Here is a 21,614-nt window from a genome sequence, read left to right as displayed (position 1 = left end):
TGCCTCATTCTGTCAGCCTTCGCTTTCCCCTGTATCAGGCTAATTCTCTTTTGCAAAACAAAGATGTGAATTATATTGGAAAAAGAGTATTCAACATGTGCCCATGTATTTTCCTAGCCATTAATATGCTAAATTAACACATATAGAGTGAGCAGTCCATCCCAGGAACTACTGCTCCAAGCTCTCTCCAGGTATTCATTCATTCTGTTTTTCCACAGTCCTTTAAGACAGGTACCATTACTATAAATCTACAGATCTAGTCATTTGGTAAGAAAATCTAGGCTTGGAGAAGTTATGTAACATGTTCAACTACAAAACTGTTCTTTACTCTAAAACAGAATTCTATTTTACTATAATGTACTAAAAGTATGATATAAAAGTAAAGCAACTCTCTAAGATAAATTCATTTAAATCCATTTATTCTGATTGCAGATATAATGCAGATGAAAATAAATAGTCCTTACATGCTGAGCCCAATGATTAAGTTAGTAATTAACCTTTTATCATTATAAGCTATACACACACATACATATATCAAATTCTCTATGTTGCTATATGAAGTAGAATTATTAAAATGTTAACATTCTTTCAGCTATTTCAACTTAATTCAACTAATAAGACTGATTAGCAGTAGTCTAATCTTCTATGTAATGTTTTTTTAAAAAAATTTAGCTTTAAAAAGATATTTAGTAGACAGTATTTTATAAACGGGAAAATACAGGTTAGTAAAGTGACAACCTTTGACCACAAAGTAACTCATTAGAGGTAACCTACCTAGAATGAGAAGTTACTGAATTTTTCCCTTGTGGTCATACCACAGACCATGAAAAATGTGTGGTATACCACCTAAAACACATTAAACTTCGCTGGTACTTTAAGTAGTTTTCCTAAGCCATCAGGCATACAGAAATGTAATTAGCTTGTTAAATATGCATCAGCCACAATCATATTTACTCAAAACTTGAAGACGTATAGAATACACTAATCTCTATTAAATTGGGTGAGAATTTATATGTGATCCTATTAACACTCCCCTAAAGCAGGAGATCCACCTAAAACATTATTTGAAAGTCAGTCATTTCCCTGTTTGAATATAGTTCGAGTAGATGCTCTCTACTTTCAGACCCAGCTTTTTCAACTTTGAAATTTTTATTGGCTATAAAAGTTCTTGACGTGAATCAAAATTTGCTTCCCTAATTTTTGACCCATTTCTTCTGGCTCTTCCAAAGGAAGTTAGATAGTCCATACTTTTCTGTGCTATAGCAGCCCTCCCAGTAATTTGTAGACAGCCAGCCCATCTCCGTAAGTTTTTTCCAGGTTAGTTATCTTCAGCTGCCTCCAAGTTTATTATAGGACTGTCTTTCAGCTTCTCATTGGCTGGTTAATGTTCTTGCTGGAAGTAGCTACAGGGTGCCAAGCTGTTGTAGATTACAATGTAAACATGGCTCCCTCAGCTGTCTCCATACTGTTATTTATGTAACCCAGGCCTGTGTTTCTGTAGTTAACCGTAGTTGCTATGGTTTAAGCAATCTGATAACACATTTGATTGCTACTGAGTTTGGGTTAAATTAAAATTTCAAGGTGTTTACATTAACCCCCATCAGATTACATCTTTCACTCTCATGTTCAAGCTGTCACAGTACAGTTTCACCATATTTGTTCTACCTGTACTCTTAACACAGGCAGCTTATATTTTAGCTAGCTCTTGAGCTCTGTATCATCTGCATACCTAATAAAACAGCTTCCTGTGTCTTCACCCAGGTCATTCATCAAAAACTGAATAGGTCAGGGACATGGACAGAGGCCTTCAGCAAACCACTAAGGACCTCGGTTCAGGCAGATAAACAACAACACACACAGGATGCACATAAAAAGTTCAACTCAGATAAACGAGGATCAGAGAATCTTACAAATGCGACTTTAATTTCAGCAAGTATTTGTTTTATGCTGTACAGTTTAGCTTTGCTTTTTAATTGTTTGGTGGGAGGCTGGAGAACACCATAAACCTTCCATAATTAGGACTTCTCAAAGAGTTATAAAACAATAATTCTATGAGGTAGGAATTACTGTCCCCATAAGGCAGATTTGGAAACAAAACTTGGCGAGAGTCAATAACTTGCTTAAGGTTACAAAGGTAATGACGGAGCCAGAATTCAAACCCAGATGCAGGTCTCTAATTGTTCCAACTAGTTCTATTAACCTAACAGTTCGGTTTTCTTCTCCTTCAAAAGTGAATTGAAGTCACTCAGTCGTGTCCGACTCTGTGACCCCACAGCAGGCTCCTCCATCCATGGGATTTTCCAGGCAAGAAAACTGGAGTGGGTTGCCATTTCCTTCTCCATTCTCCTTCAGAGCTAACTATAGTATCATACCTGGGAAAAGATCCCTGCCTTGAGTCTGTATAGTGTTCTCTCTTAATAGTATCTCCTCACTTTCCTCCAAAATTGCCAGATGGTAGAAATCCTACATTCTCCTTATTAAACAAGAAAAAAGAATATGCAAGGGCCTGAACGCATCTGTTTACATAAAAAAGTTCACAAGCATACTCAGAAACACATAGGAAACTATTTCTCATGAAAGACTGAATGTTACGACCATGTAGAAATCATTTTCAAAGGAAGCATATTTTAGTTGACCTATTGAATTAGAGACATTAATAGTGCTTAAGTGGATCCAATTCTCACATTAGCCTCTTTATCAAGCAGATCAGCACTGGGCAGTAGAATCTGGAGTTTGAGTCAGAAAAGGAGTATTCAAATCTCTCCTCAACACTTCCCAGTTCCTCAGGAGAGTATGCTGGGTCTCTTTTGGTCTTACTCTGTACTCTCCCAAAGTGGTCTCTTCTAAAGCAATGGCTCCATTTTCCAAGTCTAAGCCAAAAGTCATCTAGTGTATTTCTCTAGCATGCACCTCTGTTCTGGAATTTACCATTCCACTTCTCTCAGAGTCTCCACTGGAGAACTCACAAGAACTTTACACTCAGCTTGTCTTTAAAAAAAAACAAAAAACAAAAAACTCACCATCTTTAGCCAATCTCCAGCAATCATTATTTCAGTTCAAGGCACCGCTATCCATCCATTCACTCACACTGGAAACTTGGGTAAGCAACCTTCTGCACTACTACTAATAAATCTCTAATCCTGAAGTCCTACTTTAAAAAGCAATTTTCAGAAGCTGTTCACTTCGCTTTGTCCCTTCTGTTCCTCTCTGGTTCACACCACTATGTTCTTTCCCCAGAATCCAGCTAAAGCTGCCTAAATGGCTCCCGTATCAACTCTTTTCTGAGCTCAATTCACTACAACAGGGAGTTTTTCTAAAATCCAAATCTCATCATGTCACTCTTTTGCTTAAAAATAATTCCATTGACTTCCCCTAGGAAAAAAAATTAAAGTTTCTTACTATGTCTTATAGGATCCACATCACAAGCCTCATCTCCTACCAGTCACTTATAAAACTCTACTAGATCTCTTCCCACTTCCTCAGATTCACTATGCTTTCTAATGCTGTACAGTTTGGAAGGGTTTTCTTACACTGATGTCCTGGGAATGCAGTGATGGACATATGGAATTACTTCCATTTCAGTATAAAGAATATCAGATATAAAGGCCACTCCCTCCAGATGCCCTGGAAAGTTGCATGGGGTAGAAGGAGGAAATGAGGTACCAACCTGGATGAGCATCCAGCTAAACTGGCACAGATACAGGTAATGCGCGACCGCGGCAATGGCTGAACAGCTCTCCTCTGTGAGTCGGGGACTTGCATATGCAGATGCCAGAAATACAATCTGTAAGAAACAAATACCTTTATGTTTAAATCATGTTAAAGTCAATCAAGAATATTTTTAAAAACCAATTTTCTTATTTGAATCAATGATTCAATGACCCAAAGGGAAAATAAGTTGATTTGTTGCCCAAACTGAGAAGACTAATTCATCCTAAAACAAAAATACATGGGTTTTTATGCTTCTAAGAAAAAAATTAATGATATGAAATTATGCTACATGCTGTTTTGGACTGTCATTGGAAATTCTCATAGAGTAAATTTTGTTCTTATCATGGATGGACAAAAATCATATGAAATATATTTACTTAAGTACAAATGAGAAAATAGAGTGGAAGTACCATTCTTTACGTAAGTCAAACCTCATAGGAGAGAAAAAAAAAAGAGAGGCAAAATTTCTAAGTTTATTATCATCTGCATCATCTCATTAGGAAGTAATTCATGTAACAAAATAGACTTAAAATAAATTTTAAATTTCAAACCCTACAGTTACCCTAATTCTTGGATTTTTTTTTCAACTGCCTTCAAGTCTGTTCAGAAGTATCCTTCACAATAAGATCTCTCTTGACTACACTATTGAAAATTACATCCCCTTTTCTTCTTTATTTCGCACTCACGTGATCTGACTCTTTTTTTTTTAATAGCACTTGCCACTTTCTAACACGTTCTGTAATTTATTTCTTATGTTTCTTGGTCATTTTTAGTCTCACTTATTAGAATGTAATCCCTGTAAAGGCAGAATCACTGAATGTTTTACTCACTGTTGTATCCAACTCACATAGCCCAGTATCTGGAACATAGTAGGTAAATCTTTTATTGGAGGTACTCAATAAGTACTTGTTGAATAAATGGATAAATAAACAAAGTGAAACACCCCTGTGATTTCTATTATTTTGTATTTTCTCTATTATATGACTACTGTGTTAAATTTTATAGTGGAAAGTATACACGGCAAGGGAAACTTTACAGCAATAACATCATACTGTAACATTGTAAGGAATAAATTCCCTCCCTCTTTAGTTCAGAGACCAAGTCTTCTTGACTTAATATTTTTATAAGCTACCACTATGCCTGAAACATGCCTGAAATGTTCAATAAATGATTGTCGAAAGAAAGAAAGAAAGATAGATTCCAAAATGATAGAGGGGTGTTGAAAGCAGAAAACTGACTTATGTCTCAAAATAGCACAGCTTCTAAAAAGGAAACACAAATACCACTAGTGCTTCTTGGATTTAAAAAAATGAATAATGTGCTCAAAATAGGAAATACAAATATCACTAGTGCTTCTTGGATTAAAAAAAAAAGAATAATTTGCTCAAAATCAAATCAGAATATTGTTTCTATTGCCCCTCCCCATCTACTTGTCCCAAACATGTGCACATTAAATTTTCTCAAAAATTTCTGCCCGAAAGTTTTCCCAGGATGGCATCACTGTGGTGAATGACAGGATCTGGGATGAGACTTCACATGCTTCCAGCATCACTATTTCACAGGGAAAGACTAACCATAAGCAGTCTCCTCAGCCAATTACAGGAGAACCAAAATGCTAATTCATAAATTTACAATCATATGTATCTCATGCCATGCTGACTCTTCCCTCTTTGGAATTATTTATTGAGTACTTACTGTACCAAGTATAGGAGAAAAAGAATCCTGCATTTTTTTCTTTTTCAAGCTATGGACACTGAACAAGTCAGTTTACCCTTTGGGGACTAATTCCCTCATCAGTAATAAGGAGGAGGTTAGAAAAAATTAACTGTAAAGTCCCTTTCTACTTCAAAATTCCAGTATTCTTTTTCAAATGAGAAGTATTCCTATTTTATTTTTTTGTTTATTTAGTTCTAGGTTGGGAGTATACATTGCTCACAATAAAATAAAAGCAGACACTAGGAATGAATGTCGCATTATTTCCTAACAATCTGGTATAAATGAGTTCCCTGAATAAACTAAGTCAACAAATTCCCTTTCCAGAACATATCACAAATAGCTTTTGAATTAATTAGGGCTTACCTTAAAAACATACTCAGATTTTCCTAGATTTTTAGCTTCTAAGTTCTGAGTTGTAATTTGTCATAAATTTAACCTTCCTAAATTGTACAAATGGTTTCTTTACCAGCTGAGCCACAGGGAAGGCCAAGAATACTGGAGTGGGTAGCCTATTCCTTCTCCAGCAGATCTTCTCAACCCAGGATCAAACCAGGGTCTCCTGCATTGCAGGCGGATTTTTTACCAGCTGAGCTATCAGGGAAGTCCATTCTCTTAACACTCTCATCAAAACACTAATGAACAATAAACACCAGAAACTGTGCCTCAAAAGATTCAAGAGACACGGAACTATGAGATTCAGTCCCCCAAAATAAAAAAAAAAATTTCAAAATTGTATGTTTTCCTTTTTACAAAGTGGCATCTTTTCATAAAGTCTTTATAAGAGTACTTATAAACCTCTCTAATTCAGATTCTATAGTCTAGACTGTGTTGAATTTATTCTGTATTTTTGTTCTCATCAACCTGAATAGTTTGCTAGGTAAAACAACAAAACAAACCAGCCTAATTCAAACTGTAGGGCTTCCCTGGTGGCTCAGAAGGTAAACAATCTGCCTGTAATGCAGAAGACCTGGATTCGATCTCTGGGTCGGGAAGATTCCCTGAAGAAGAGAATGGCTACCTACTCCAGTATTCTTGCCTGGAGAATTCCATGGACAGAGGACCCTGGGAGGCTACAGTCCACGGGTTGCAAAGAGTCAGACATGACTGAGAGACTAACATTTTCACTTTTCACTTTCCAAACTATAATTGAATATGCTTAGCTTTATGCATTCTATGAAACTATTTCTAAGTGGTACACTAATTTAAATGATTCTTATTCTTCTCAATGTTTATTTCTTTGAAATAAATCAGTGCAAGTCATTGTTTAAAACTGTATTTACTTTCAAAATCCAATTTTAATTAACACCTAAAATCTCATTCTTAAGATACTTCTTCATGTTTTATTATGTTGTAATTTTTTTCTAAATCATAAGACTAGTTACAAACCTATTGTATAAACTATGAACATTCTTCCAGAATGTTCTCTAAGAGAAATGCTTTTTCTCATAATGGGAAAAGATTGATAGATTGATAAGCAAGAGAAGGCTGAGCTCTTAATAAACAGTACAAAAACAGGGATGAACTAAGAATACTTGGAGAACCAGCAATTACACAATATTGGGCCTATCTACAACTAAATTAAAGTGAATTAAAATATAAATTAATGAAAGTAAAATAAAATCTAGCACATTTAGCTCACATATCCTTAAGACACATAACCTAAGAGACAGGAAGTTTACCACTGTTTTTTTACTTAAACACATAGAGATGTCCAGGAAAAAGGGATATTATCAATTAGTTCTCTGGATACACTACGTTGAACACCATAGGAGGAAACAATAATTTTTTCAATGGTTCTCCATCATTCAGGTGTTGATTCATTTGGTAAGCAAGTGTTGGAGTGCCTACTATCTACAAAGCACTATACTATCTATGCAAGATGAAGAATATGATGCCAGAAAACAGTGTAAATTGAGGTGCTACATATTTTCTCTTGGTTTGCATGTGTATGAGCACACACGCATGTGTGTCACATACTAATGCTGTGAAGTCATTATTGTTTCCATCTCAATTTAGTAAATGATGACAGAGGATCTGATAGGGGAACTAACTTGTTTAAGGGTCACTGAACAAGCACTAAAGTGGGATTCAAATCCTGGTGTTCTGATTTGTAAAACCAGTGTTCTTTCTAGAACATCATGCTGCTGCTCCCCAAGCTATTCATCATTAAGCAGGAGTCCTATCTCAAAGTCCTGAAATTCTAGGTTAGTGTTTGTTTCTCAACGTTTTTTAACCCATGGGCCACCGCAGGTTCACAATGGCAACAGAACATAATAACTATGGCAAATATAACATTACTCTTAATTCTATATTGATACAACATATGTACATCTTAATTAAAAGAAAATTGTATTCCCAAAAGAGAATATCTGATATATTTTGTTGACAACTTATTAAATTCTTTCTTCTTCTGGTTGATTAGAGCTCTATTATAACAGCTAAGGGAAGACATAGGCTTCCCTGGTGGTTCAGCTGGTAAATAATCCGCCTGCAATGCGGGAGGCCTGGGTTCGACCTCTGGGTGGGGAAGATCCCCTGGAGAAGGGAAAGGCTACCCACTCCAGTATTCTGGCCTAGAGAATTCCACAGACTGTATAGTCCATGAGGTTGCAAAGAGTCAGACACGACTGAGCGATTTTCACACACACACACACACACACACACACACACACACACAAGGGAGGACGTGGAGGGAAATAATTCTTTTTTCACTTTAAATATAGAGCATGTGTCTCTTCTTCCTTGGGCTAAATAATAACAAATAATAAAAGCTGATTTTCCTGTAGACTCCATTTCTCAGTACTCCTTTATACACACTCCTGCTACCATCCCCTCCCTTTACCACGCACATTCCCTCTCCTCTCTCTTTGAAACAGTCTTCTCTCCACTCTCCATCATACCCAAACCTACTCAGTTTTTACAGAAGCAGCTCAAATTTCACCTACTCTGGTCATGACAGACTCCTAGACTTTTCTATTTTTTTGAGTGCTAACAGCACTTGCTGAGCATTTATGCTGGGCCAAAAGTTGTCCTTTCGAACAGGGAAGTTCCTAGGAGGAAGCAAAACATGCACATACGAAGCAATAAAATGTGACAGGTGCTGAAGTAGAGGATGGTGTAAAACCTCAGGGGAATGCAAAGTCAAGGCTGAATAGTTCTGCTTGTGTATGGAAGTCAGAGGAATATTCAAAGAGGAAACAATGCAGTGGCTTGGCCTTACCCTCTCTTCCTCAGGACCCTTCGTATTCCAAACCTGCTGCTCTAACTGCATTGATTGCCCTTCTCTAAAACATGTTCACATCATCTCTCAACTCTTTGCTTTTGTTCGTTGTCTTCTGTGTAGCTTGAATTTTTGTCTGAGCTTTCTCTATTCAAAATTATGTCCAGTTTTCAGGGTGTGGTGGAAATGTCAACTCTATCATATGGTTATTTCCTTCAACCATAAATAACCATTTCAAGCTCTGAATTTTTAAAGACAGGATTCTGTTATAACAATGAATCCATTTTGCTATCCAATTCTCCCAATTCTTAGATTACAAATTAACTTTAATCTCCTGGAAAACTGTCACCTCCTTAAAGGCAACAATCCAGTAATATTCTCTATTATTATTATTTTGAATATATTTTTAAGAAGGAAAACATCATTAAGTATTCAGTATCCCATACAGACTCTATCATGATGTTGAGCATAGTATTTTCTTAAAGTGTTATTGACGTATGATTGACAGACAATAAATGGGACATATATAATGTGTATGATTCAATTAGTTTTGACCTGTGAAACCATCTTCACAATCAAGATAATTAACGGATCACGCCCCAAGCTTCCTCACGACCTTTGTAGTACCTCCTTACACCAGCACCACATTGCACATCCTCAGGCAACCTGTTTTCTGTCACTACACATTAGTTTCATTTACTAGAATTCCATGTTAATGGAAACATGTATACTCTTTTCTTTCTGGCTTATTTTACTCAGCATCATTACTTTGAAATTCATCCAAAATAATGTATCAATGGTTTACTCTCTTTTTATTGTTGAGTAATATTCTAATAACGTGTCCTATCACCTGTTGATGGATATTCAGGTTGTTTCCAGTTTTTGGCTTTTACGAAGAAAAGCTGCTATGAATGTACAAATCTTAGTATGGACATATGCTTTCATTTATCTTGAGTAAATACTTAGGAGAGGAATGGCTGGACCATATGCTGTGTATTTAATCTTTTAAAAACCTGATTAAGGGACTTGCCTGGTGGTCCAGTGGCTAAGAACTCACCCAGCAATGCAGGGAACGTGTGTTCAATCCCTTGTCCAGAAAGATTCCACATGCTATATGGTGCAACTAAGCCTGCGTACCACTAATACTGGAACCACAATCTACAGCCATCAAGCTACAGCTACTGAGCCCACATGTTGCAAATCATGAACTATATACTAACAACTAACTATTAGAGAAATTAAGAAAATAGTCCCCTTTACATCTGCATTAACAAGAATAAAATATCTAGGAACAAATCTAACTAAGAAGATAAAAGACCTGAAATTGAAGAAGACACAAACTGATGGAAAGATATCCCATGCTCATGAATTGGAAGAATTAATATTGTTAAAATGACCATACTACTCAAAGCCATCTACATATTCAATGCAATGGCTATCCAAATACCCATAACATTTTTCACAAAACTAGAACAAATAATTCTAAAATTTGTATGAAAACATATAAGACCATGAATAGCTGAAACAATCTTGAGGAAGAACAAAGTTGGAGGCATCACATTCCTTGATTTCAAACTATACTACAAAGCTACAGTCATCAAAGCAGTATAACACTGGCACAAAAACAGACACATAGATTAATGGCCTAGAACAGAGAGTAGTCCAGGAATGAATCCACACTTATATGAACAATTAATCTATGACAAATGAGGCAAAAATATACACAGGGAAAAGACAGCCTCTTTAGTAAACGGTTTTGGGAAAACCGGTCAGCTACACTCAAAAGACTCAAACTGGGTTACTCTCTCACACTATGCATAAAACTAAATTCAAAAACAGATTAAAGACTTAAATATAAAACCTGAAACCATAAAATTTCTAGAAGAAAACAGAGGCGAGCTCTTTGACAGTGGTCTCAGTAATACATTTCAGTCTCAGTATTTTTGGATGTATCTCCTCATTTGCAGAGAACAAAAGCAAAAATAAACAGATGAGACTACATCAAACTAAAGAAGCAAACTATTGGCGAAACGAAAAGGCCATCTACTAAACAGGGGAAAATATTTACAAATGATACACTTGATAAGGAATTAACATTCAAAATATATAAAGAGCTCATACAACTCTTCTTCAAATAAAACCAAACAACCTGATTAAAAAATAGGTAGAGGATCTGAATAGACATTTTTCCAAAGAAGAGATACAGATGGCACATGAAAAGACACTCAACATCATTAATCATGCTGGGCTGTGCTTAGTCGCTCGGTCGTGTTCAACTATTTGCGACCCCATGGACTGTAACCCGCCAGGCTCCTCTGTCCCTCTGTCTTGCCTGGGGATTCTCCAGGCAAGAATACTGGAGTGGGTTGCCATGCCCTCCTCCAGAGGATCTTCACAACCCAGGGATTGAACCCAGGTTTCCAGCATTGCAGGCAGATTCTTTACTGTCTGAGCCACCAAGGAAGCCCAAGAATACTTTACCAGCTGAGCTACTCAGGATGCCCCATTAATCGCGGGGGACATGAAAATCAAAACCACAATGGGATATCACGTCACACCTGTCAGAATGGCTATCAAAAGGACCACAGATAACAAATGTTGGCAAAGATGTAGAGCAAAAGGAACCCCTGTACACTGCTGATGGGAATGCAAGTTGGTGCAGTCCCTATGGAAAACAGTATGATGGTGCCTCAAAAAATTAAAAATGGAATTACCATATAACCTACCAATTCCACTAAGGAATTTGGGGCATTAACCCAGGGAAAACAAAAATATTAATTAGAAAAGATACATGCATCCCTCTGTTCATTGCAGCATTATTTACAATAGCTAAGATATGGAAGAAGATATGGAAGGAACCTAAGTGCCAATCCATAGATGCATGTGTGTGTGTGTGTGTGTGTGTGTGTGTGTGTGAGAAAGAGATATTGGAATATTATTCAGCCATAGAAGAGAATGAAATCTTGTCATTTACAAGAACATGAATGGACTTACTTGGTATTATGCCAAGTAAAATAAGTCAGAGGAAGACAAGTACTATATTATTTCACTTGTGCATGGAATATAAAAAATAAAAATGACCAAGCATAACAAAACAGAAATAGATATATAGATTCAGAGAACAAACAGGTGGTTGCCAGAGTGGAGGGAAGTGAGTGGAGCAAAGAAGTGGGTGAGGGAGATTAAAAGGCTGTTTACAAAGAATGGTTCTACATTTAAAACTTGAGAAATTTTCAGGAAAATGTTTAAAATCATACAGTCTATTTTCAAGGATTCACAGTAACTGATGAAATTTTATTCATTCTTTCCTCAGTAAAGCAAGAGGAACAGGTATCTTCAAAATTCTGTATCACTTTAAAAAGAATTCAAAATTCTGCCTTGTTCCTGACTTGGTCTTGAAAAATTAGCAATCTCATCATCTCTCTACAACCCAGTTCAACTAGTTACCTAGTAGGCATAGAGTATCTAGCACTGAGGTGGGCTCTATGGAAGACACTAAGGAGCAGAAGAAATGTTTCCTAGTTGGGAACAATGGATTATCTAGAATCAGAGATGAGATGTTCTATATCAAGGCTGAGTCACACACAAGATTCCCTCTCTCCTACTCTTTTTATGCCTTAATCACAAACTTTATAAAGTGATCATTCTTTGTTCTGCCAAGTAGGAATAAGGATATAAAAGAAGATTGAGGCTTATTTCTATTGATGGTAGTAAAATGAAATAGTCAGCATTAATATTTAGCTCAATTAGCCATTTCATCTGTAGGAAGAGGACATTATTTATAATAGATTATTAATTTTTTGAAGATTTTCTTGATGTAGGCCGTTTTAAAGTTTTTATTGAATTTGCCACAATATTGTTTCTGTGTTATGTTTTGGTTTTTTGGCCATGAGGCATATGAGATCATAGCTCCATGACCAGGGATGGAACCCACTACCAACACTTTCACTTTCATAGCTATATATACATACGCTATATCTCTCTTTCTCCTTCTCACCATATATATATTCAGTTTTATCCAGGAGATGAATACAGCTCAAAATGAAGCACCAAACTTTTATATCTACTCATCACTGTACTTTTCACTGAAATAACTACCATAATTATGAATATATGGCCAGCTCTCCTAATATTTGGAACCATTCAATGTTAAGATACTGATAGGAATTATGAAGCAGCTGTTGTACAAAGTTCAAGTTTAATAATGCATTATTCTGGAAATGGTTAATCAAGCATGAGTGAAGTCATCCCTCCTTTGTCAAAGAAGCTCCATATCAGAACACCATGTACTTTACTGAGTCACTTCCAAACACTGAATGGAACACGCTCTATTTTAAAAACTAAGAGGACTGGGCTGGATGCAGGCTAATGTGCATCTAATGTGCATGGTAAGCCACACTGCTCTAAAATATCATGATGGTTTTTTTTTTTTTTTTTTGCTTCATTCTGACTTGTCATTCAAATGCATCTCAGAATATGTGGCTCAGACTTTAAATCAAATTCAGCTATTATGTGCACAGGTACTTTAAGATGCAGAGAACCCCTAGAGTTTCCCTATATCAGGGAAAGGCAAGCACCCTCCCTTCTCTACACTTGTGCGTGCATGCTCAATAGCTCAGTGGTGTCCAACTCTTTCTTTGCGACCCCATAGACCATAGCATTTTAAGGGCTCTTATGAATCATATTCTTCAATTCTGGCCATTTTTATTATATATTTCTTTGATAATTTCTTCCTCTCCATTGTCTGTTTTCATACTTTCTAGATCCATTATTAACTAGGTATTGGACCTTCTGGCCTGATTCCTTCTTTCCTTCTTCTTCTAAAAATATATTCTTTTTATTTACTACCTCTTTGTTCCCCATCTAGCTCATGAAGATACTCATAAAAAAAAAGTTTAACATTTTTAAACTTAAAGTCTACCATATATACAGTAGATCTCAGGAATCTTTAATTGCAATTAGACAAAATTTTACATCTCTATATACCCACTATAAAATCACCATCAAGATCAAGATATGGAACATTTCCAACATTTCATAAGGTTCACTTATTTCCCTTCCCAGTTAATACCCAGTAGCTTCAAGAAAATCACCATATACACCTGTATTACCATCAGTTAGTTCTGCCTATTCTTAAACTTCATTCTGAATGGACTGTAGTATGTACTATTTCACATCTGGTTTATTTCTCTTAACAAATGTTTGCGAGATTCATCTATGTTGTTGTAATAATGTTTCACTCTGTTTTTAATTGCTGTGTAGTATTCCACTGAATGAATATACCAAAATGTATTCATTCTACTTCCTATGGACATTTGGGTTATCTACAATTTGGGAATACTATGCTTAAAACTCAACATTCAGAAAACTAACATCATGGCATACAGTCCCATCACTTCATGGCAAATAGATGGGGAAACAATGGAAACAGTGAGAGACTTTATTTGTTGGGGGGCGGGGGGTCCTCCAAAATCACTGCAGATGGTGACTGCAGCCATGAAATTAAAAGACATGTGTTCCTTGGAAGAAAAGCTATGACCAACCTAGACAGCATATTAAAAAGCAGAGACATTAATTTGCCAACAAATGTCCATGTAGTCAAAGCTATAATTTTTCCAGTAGTCATGTATGGATGTGAGAGTTGGACTATAAAGAAAGCTAAGCACTGAAGAATTGATGCTTTTGAACTATGGTATTTGAGAAGACTCTTGAGAGTCCCTTGGACTGCAAGGAGATCCAACCAGTCCACCCTAAAGGAGATCAGCCCTGGGATTTCTTTGGAAGGACTGATGTTGAAGCTGAAACTCCAATACTTTGGCCACCTGATGTGAAGAGCTGACTCATTGGAAAAGACCCTGATGCTGGGAGGGATTGAGGGCAGGAGGAGAAGGGGACGACAGATGAGTGATGAGGGGACAGTGATGAGATGACTGGATGGCATCACTGACTCGATGAATGTGATTTTGGGTGGACTCTGGGAGTTGGTGATAGACAGGGAGGCCTGGCATGCTGGAGTCCATGGTGCTGCAAAGATTCGGACACAAGTGAGTGACTGAACTGAACTGATGAATAAAGCTGTAATAAATATCTCACAGACTACTCTTTTACGACTTATTATCTTGGGTACATATTTAAGAAGAAAATTGATAGACTGTAGGATAGGTGTGTGCTTGTTTAGCACAAATTCCCATTGGCAACACCTGGTATTGTATGTTTTTTCTGAATTTTAGTCATTCTGGTTGATGAACAATTGTGTATCATTCTGGTTCACATTCATTTTTTAACCCTCTTTAACTAGGTTCCATGGTTACCAAGGAGCCACTAAGACTACTTTTTAGTATTCATGCAACTTGATCACTTTGATATTTTATGTTATTGGCATACCTTCCTTCTTTATATTTGCTTGCTTCTAAATCTCTTCCTTATACAACATAAAGATTTCTTTCTTCTGAACCAAAGAGTCCTGGATTCAAATTTTAATATTACCAGTAGACAACAGTGATGTCAGGGAAGTTATTCAAGTTTCTGAACTTCAGTATCTATATCTTTAAAATCAAGCTAACTATATTCATCTTGTGGAGTAGTTGTGAAGAATAAGTTATGTCACATGTAGCGTATCTCAAACTTCTATGGGAAAAGAATATGCACGTCTGACTCCTGGGAAGTCTGGGGCTGTATCCTTCACAAATACTTCTTTTGTGTGTGTATCATACTTAATCTTAAATACTGCATATGTGCATACAGTATTCATGCATACACGAATTTTGCATACATGCGTGCTAAGTCACTCTGGTTGTGTGCAACTCTTTGCGACTCTATGGACTGTAGCCCGCCAAGCTCCTCTGTCCATGATTCTCCAGGCAAGAATATGGGAGTGGGTTGCCATGCCCTCCTCCAGGGGATCTTACCAACCCAGGGATGGAAACTGTGTCTCTTATGTCTCCTGCACTGGCAGCCGAGAAGGCAATCGCAACCCACTCCAGTACTCTTGCCTGGAAAATCCCATGGATGGAGGAGCCTGATAGGCTGCAGTCCATGGGGTCGCTAAGAGTTGGACACGACTGAGCGACTTCACTTTCACTTTCCACTTTCATGCATTGGAGAAGGAAATGGCAACCCACTCCAGTGTTCTTGCCTGGAGAATCCCAGGGACGGGGGAGCCTGGTGGGCTGCCGTCTATGGGGTTGCAGAGAGTCGGACACGACTGAAGCGACTTAGCAGCAGCAGCAGCGGCAGTGCCACCTGGTAAGCCCATGTGAATTTTACATGTTGCTTAATATCATCATGCTTATCTAACTATATGTATATTAATTTTATTTTGCTGTAAAACAACACTGATAACTGATGATGTAGGAAGATAGGACCGACACATGGGTTCTCATTCACTCTGCAACACTGTCCTCCTTTATCCAGGGGATAAATATACCTGTGAAAAGAATAGACAATCTTGACCTTCTCCATGTTGTTTCAGAACCTGCATTCCCTTCCTTCTACAGCTCTTAAATACGGTATTTCAGGCCTGCTTAGAATACTAAAGAAAAACAAAAAGGAGAAGAAAAATCTGTCTTTTGAATAAAAAGAAATTCAGTTCAATGGCCAGGGAAGGTCTTGCACTGTGTTGCTTAGGCATTTTGGAATTGCATTTAAAAAAATAAATAAATGGGGGCTCCACCTAGTTTGAATAGTGGGACCCCAAAATTTATAACTACCTGGAACACTTCATTAGGAAACAGGGTCTTATAGATTCATTAATTTAGATGAGGTCACACTGGCTTAGAGTAGGCCCTAAATCCAATGACTGACTGGTCCTGATAAGAAGACCATATATGCAAACAGACTCATACACAGGGAAGAAGTCCATATGATGACAGAGGCAGCAACTAGAAGTGAAAAGCTGAAAGTCAAGAATGCTAAGGATCACTAGAAATCACCAAAAACTTTGAAGAGGCAAGGAAAGGTTCTTCCCTAGAGTCTTCAGTGGGGCACAGACCTGCTGACACTGTGATCTCAGATCTCTAGCCTCCAGGGCTATGAGAGAATAAATTTCTGCACCACTGTCCCAGCTGTGGTGCTTTGTTACAGCAACCCTAGGAAACGAGCACAGGCTCGCCTTTCGATGGACAGCTCATGGGAGGCCTCTTTGAAGAACTGACATTTTAGCTGTCATCTTAAGACAAGAATGGAGGAGGGCATGGCAGCCCACTCCAGTACTCTTGCCTGGAGAATCCCACAGACAGAGGAGCCTGGCCAACTACAGTCCATGGGGTTGCAAAGAGTCGGACACAACTGAGTGACTAAGCACTAAAGACAAGGAAGTGGTGGCCAGGTAAGCGTAAGAGGGGTTTTGCAAGCCAAGGAAACACAGCACGTGCCGTGATTCCCAGGATGGAGAGGGTCTACCAGGTTCAATAAGAGGAATGATTTGTCCAAGATGAGAAGACCAGGAAAAGAAGAACTGAGACTTGGTTCTAAGACTTCAGATTCAAAGACCAGGGGTTACAGCTCTCACACTACCTCCCAGATCTCAGAACAGCCTCAAAACAACCAACCAACTGGCCAATTCGCTCACCCATCCACCCCTCAGTGTTCAATTTTTTTTGGCAATTAAAAGTGAAGTATGGCTAGAGGCTGAGCAGAGATTGCTGACAAAGGACATTTTTGTGAGATAGGAGAAGGCTAGTACTAAAGAGCTATTCTACAATTTTTCCTCCTGGCCAAAGCACCCTAGAGAAACACATGTGAAAACCAGCCTAATCAGTCTTCAAGTCTTAGTGATTATTTGTAGCTCCTAGTTGAAGAAGAGGCAGAAAAGGTTTCCTGGAGGCTGTAGCTCTTTGTGATTCAAAATCACCTAGAGGCAACCACTGTGAAACCTTCCTGAAATATTCATCAGGTCTCTGGCTTGATGAAAAAAGCTGCAAGGCTCATCTTTATCCTACACAAACTGTAGCCGTAGTATCATAGGCTAAAATCAGCTTTCGGGTAGGTTTTTGCTTGATCTGCTTAGTGCTTTTAAAAAATCCAAATATTTCACACAACAGTTTAGATACTCAATTTTTCTTAAAAAGTCAAAAGTCCTTGCCATAGGGAATGATTAGTCAGAGTTGGGTAATGGCTTCCACTTAGAAAGGGCATACATTTACCAGTTACCATAGTCCCCAGGGCCACACTTAAATAGCTTTTCTGGTCTCCTGTAGGCATTTGGGTTTGTGAGTCTTGTTTTATAAAAATTAACTTTACAATCTCCAACCTGACCCCACATTATCTGTACATTTAAATCTCTCACTAGTCTCAAACGCAGAACCTACTATTAACCCTGAGAAACTCCTCATTCTTCTGTAAATATCTCATATTCATTTCTCTTTCTCAGCTCTCTTTTAGTCAAATCTACCCCTCCTCCAGGGAACACCATACGTTAAGCCATATATTTGACACTTAAGCCAAATATATCTGGCCCATTACTTTTCTAGAACTAACTCCTTATTATGTCTGCTAAAGTTTTCTTAATTGAATGCTGACTGGCATTGTTAATTAATCATCAAGTACATATATTTAAGCCAAAGGTTATACAGTGTTTTCATGAATGTCTTTCCTATCGTCTTAACACTTAAAATATTCATGGTTAGTTGCATAAAGTGTTTGATGAGTGAATGGTCTCAATAAGTCATCATAAAAGAAAGGTGGGCTAGTTAATAATTCTAATTATTCACACTTTTGGATTATATTCGCTAGGCTCTAGGCTTCACCCTCTTATTTTCAGACAATTCTTTACTATGAAGTAGCTAACAAAGAGTGGAGAGAATAAAGAAGGGTATATAGTTCTCTTGCAAATGCTCTAACACAAGACTTTATGAGGAGAAAGACTGAAATCACTGGCTAAAATAAGGTTATCAGACTACCTTGGATTAACCAATTACATTATCAAAATTAAAAACGTATTGCATCATCATATTTTAACTTCCGTAATGATTATAACCCTATGAGTTAATCCCGGATTGCTTCTACTAAATGAGATGTCAAGTTAGCTATGGCTTCTATTTCATACGCACCTGAATTTAGACTATCCTTGTTCTGCATGAGAGTCAGCGCTGAAGTTGAATCTTTAAATTCCTAAAATAACTGTGTGGCTGAGAATGGGGGTTAGACCATTCTCCCAATTCTGTCTCCAATCCCTGTATTTTCAGTTGGGGGACTAGATTGGCAGTGACTCCTAGAGCAGAAACCATCTAGCAGGTTTTAAATGGTTTTGGACTGTTGCCTGGTAGTAGTAAAACCAAAATTAATGAGACAGAACTGATTTGAGAATGATGAGTTTGAAATATGCCAGAAGCTCCATATCCACACTCTTGCCCACTCAATTTAACTCACTCCTGAAGGTCGTTCTCATTAAAAAAAAAAAAAAAAAAGCTTTATGTATTACACATTTCCACAAGACTGATCATTTACTATCAACCAATTTCATTTCCTTTTACTTAAGAAAATTTTTTGTGACTTTAAGCCTCACTGAGGATTATAAGTGATTTCCTGTCCCTGTTGATTTGGAGCAAATGGACGGCCCTGATGCACGTTTTACAATATTGTAATCAGCGTTCTGAAGGAAAGCTTCATTTGCTTTGGATGGTGAAGTTTGCTTACAATATTTAAAAGAAGTGATTTCACTTGGCACAATATTCTTAGGAATTCTTTAGAAGCAGGCTTTATTTATATTTGGCTTTTTTTTTCCTTAGGAAATGTTCCAAATTAAGGATTTTATTAGTATTCATTTTCTGCTCCAAACAAGAGAGGAAAACAGGAGCAAATCCCAGGGGGAACGCATATAAAGCTTGGCTATCACACAGTTATTTCTCTGTTTCTTCCACAAAAGAGTAATAAGTTCGCAAGAAATTATGTCTGTAACCACACATTTAAATGAGAGCTTCTAAATGGCTTTCACAGTGAACCTTGAAACGAGGCTCTGGCTGAATGTAATTTCCCTTCTGTGCGCTCCTCCTCTCTGCCGGTCCCACCTCGGTTCTCCCTGTCATTACTAACTAGTGCCGGTTCAAACTGGCTGGCTCCAGTCTCTGCAGCATCCTTCCTCTGTTTCTCTGGGCTTTTGTTTGAGTTAGAATAGAGCATGGCTTTTTGCTTCCATGCAGCTTTGCAATTAACCCCTAAACTGAAAAAACATCACCAAATAACCTGTTAAGGTCTTAATTATCTGAACAGATAGCATTAATCTAAAGCAATTATAACTCCACGTTTACTATTTATTATCATATATATTTATATTTCCTCTATTCTCCTGGTTCTGGTAGTAAATAGCTTTCAACCCTTAGCTGAGCATAAGTCATTCTGTATAACTATTCTGTTTGTTTATGAAGTTCTACAGAAATGTGTATATGAAGAATTTGCAAAGAATCCAAGCAAAGTTCATTCAAATATTGTAACTTTTCCTGTTTTTTCCACTAAACAGACAGGAAGCATAAACAGAACAGTCCTGAGTCATCCAACAAAGAGAAACCTGGAAAATGTCACTGATACAGTGGCATTATTTTAAGCAATGCACCGGTTTTAAAATCAATCATTTGAAGCACTGAATATGTCCCTTCTGTAGCAATACCTGTGGGAAGGAAACTCTTGCAAAGCAATTCTTATTTTTAGAATTAAGTACATGCCATTATCATAATCCAAAGGAAATAAAAAAAGCAATTTAAAGCATATAAATATTATGTTCAGATAAAATAAAACCTCGCATTATTTACTTACATCAAACAAACTGCCACCCTATGTTAACTGCAGTTTCCCTTCTAGTGTTGTAGATTAATACACAAGCCTGTATAAGCAGAGTTCAGGCATCAGGCTTCTGTATTTCTAAGCCTGCCGTGAGGGTGTGTGTGTGTGTGTGTGTGTGTGTATGTGTGTGGGAGGAAGAGGAGGAACAGAGGAAAGATGAAGGCGACGTGACAGGGTCAGTGACTCTCTTAGTCAAGTCTTCGGAGCCCCTCAAATGCTGACACACACTTGAGAGATCTAATGGGCTCCCCCAGACTAAACTGGCTGAGAGAGCTGAACTTGGCCTGACAGCAGGCGGGACACACGGGAGAGTGACCTTCAGCCTGACCGCGTGCTCTGACCAGTGCAGCGTCTTTAATAACTGGAATGTAAGCTCCCCTCAGCAGGGCCTGTGCTCCTGGTGTCCCCACTGCCTTATATTTGTCTTCATTTGTGTGACCGGCCCCCAAAGGACTGAGAGTCTGGTACCTCACTTCAGAAACTGAGTCCAATGACCTAACATCTCCACTGACCACATTAAAAGGCCCGTCTCCAAGCTCCTGACACACACTTTCCTCTCTGCTTTGGGAGTTTCATCTCAGAAGCAAATTCGCTGTGACAACAGTCATGACAGTGTATACAAAATCCCAGACTGCCTGTCCCCAGTGCACGTGTCTACAATTAGACAGCGCTTTATACCGAAACTCAGTCCGTTCTCCTCTGCGTCCTCCTTTGGCCAGAAATGGATCAAACTGGAATACGAAGTAACATCATCAAAATCATGGATGACTCACAGATTCAGAGTAAATGCCAACTAACTGTGGCCCGTTGCTGTGAATTCTTAGAGAAAAGTAGAAAATGATACAAATAGTCTGTTTTCCCTTTTGTGAAATCGTTTGAATGCTGACTGGGCTTCTGTACATCACAGAATTAGAGTAGCTCATATTTTGGATAAGACAGGATCAGATGTACATCCCATCCCTTAAAGGACAGTCAGTGGAGGGTGGTAGAGTCTTAGTCTGTTTACATTCTTTTTCTGAAATGACTGCAGTTCCTCTGCTCTTCTGCTAGTGTGCAGTAAATGCTAAGAGCTATTTACAAGAACAGTCCTGAAGAGAAAACAGACAACAGTGGTGTTTGGAAGGTCTAAGGAAAATCAGAATATCAAGCTGTATGCTTGGAAAATATGTTATTTTTGAATTGCATGAAGAGG

At 37.8% G+C, this 21,614-nt stretch overlaps 1 protein-coding gene across 1 annotated transcript in view; it reads right to left on the bottom strand.

The window, feature by feature from the left end:
- The window catches only part of ADGRV1 (adhesion G protein-coupled receptor V1), a 538,620-nt gene that overhangs the window by 186,544 nt on the left and 330,462 nt on the right, over window positions 1-21,614 (bottom strand). Inside the window, exon 84 of the mRNA XM_055564426.1 lies at window positions 3,668-3,784. Within this exon, the coding sequence (XP_055420401.1) occupies window positions 3,668-3,784 (117 nt within the window). The remainder of the gene's footprint in view (window positions 1-3,667; window positions 3,785-21,614) is intronic.

Source organism: Bubalus kerabau, chromosome 1, assembly GCF_029407905.1.
Source record: "Bubalus kerabau isolate K-KA32 ecotype Philippines breed swamp buffalo chromosome 1, PCC_UOA_SB_1v2, whole genome shotgun sequence".
Classification (NCBI taxonomy): domain Eukaryota; kingdom Metazoa; phylum Chordata; class Mammalia; order Artiodactyla; family Bovidae; genus Bubalus; species Bubalus kerabau.
Note: the sequence above shows the minus strand (reverse complement) of the source record. Positions and strands in the feature narration are given on the sequence as shown.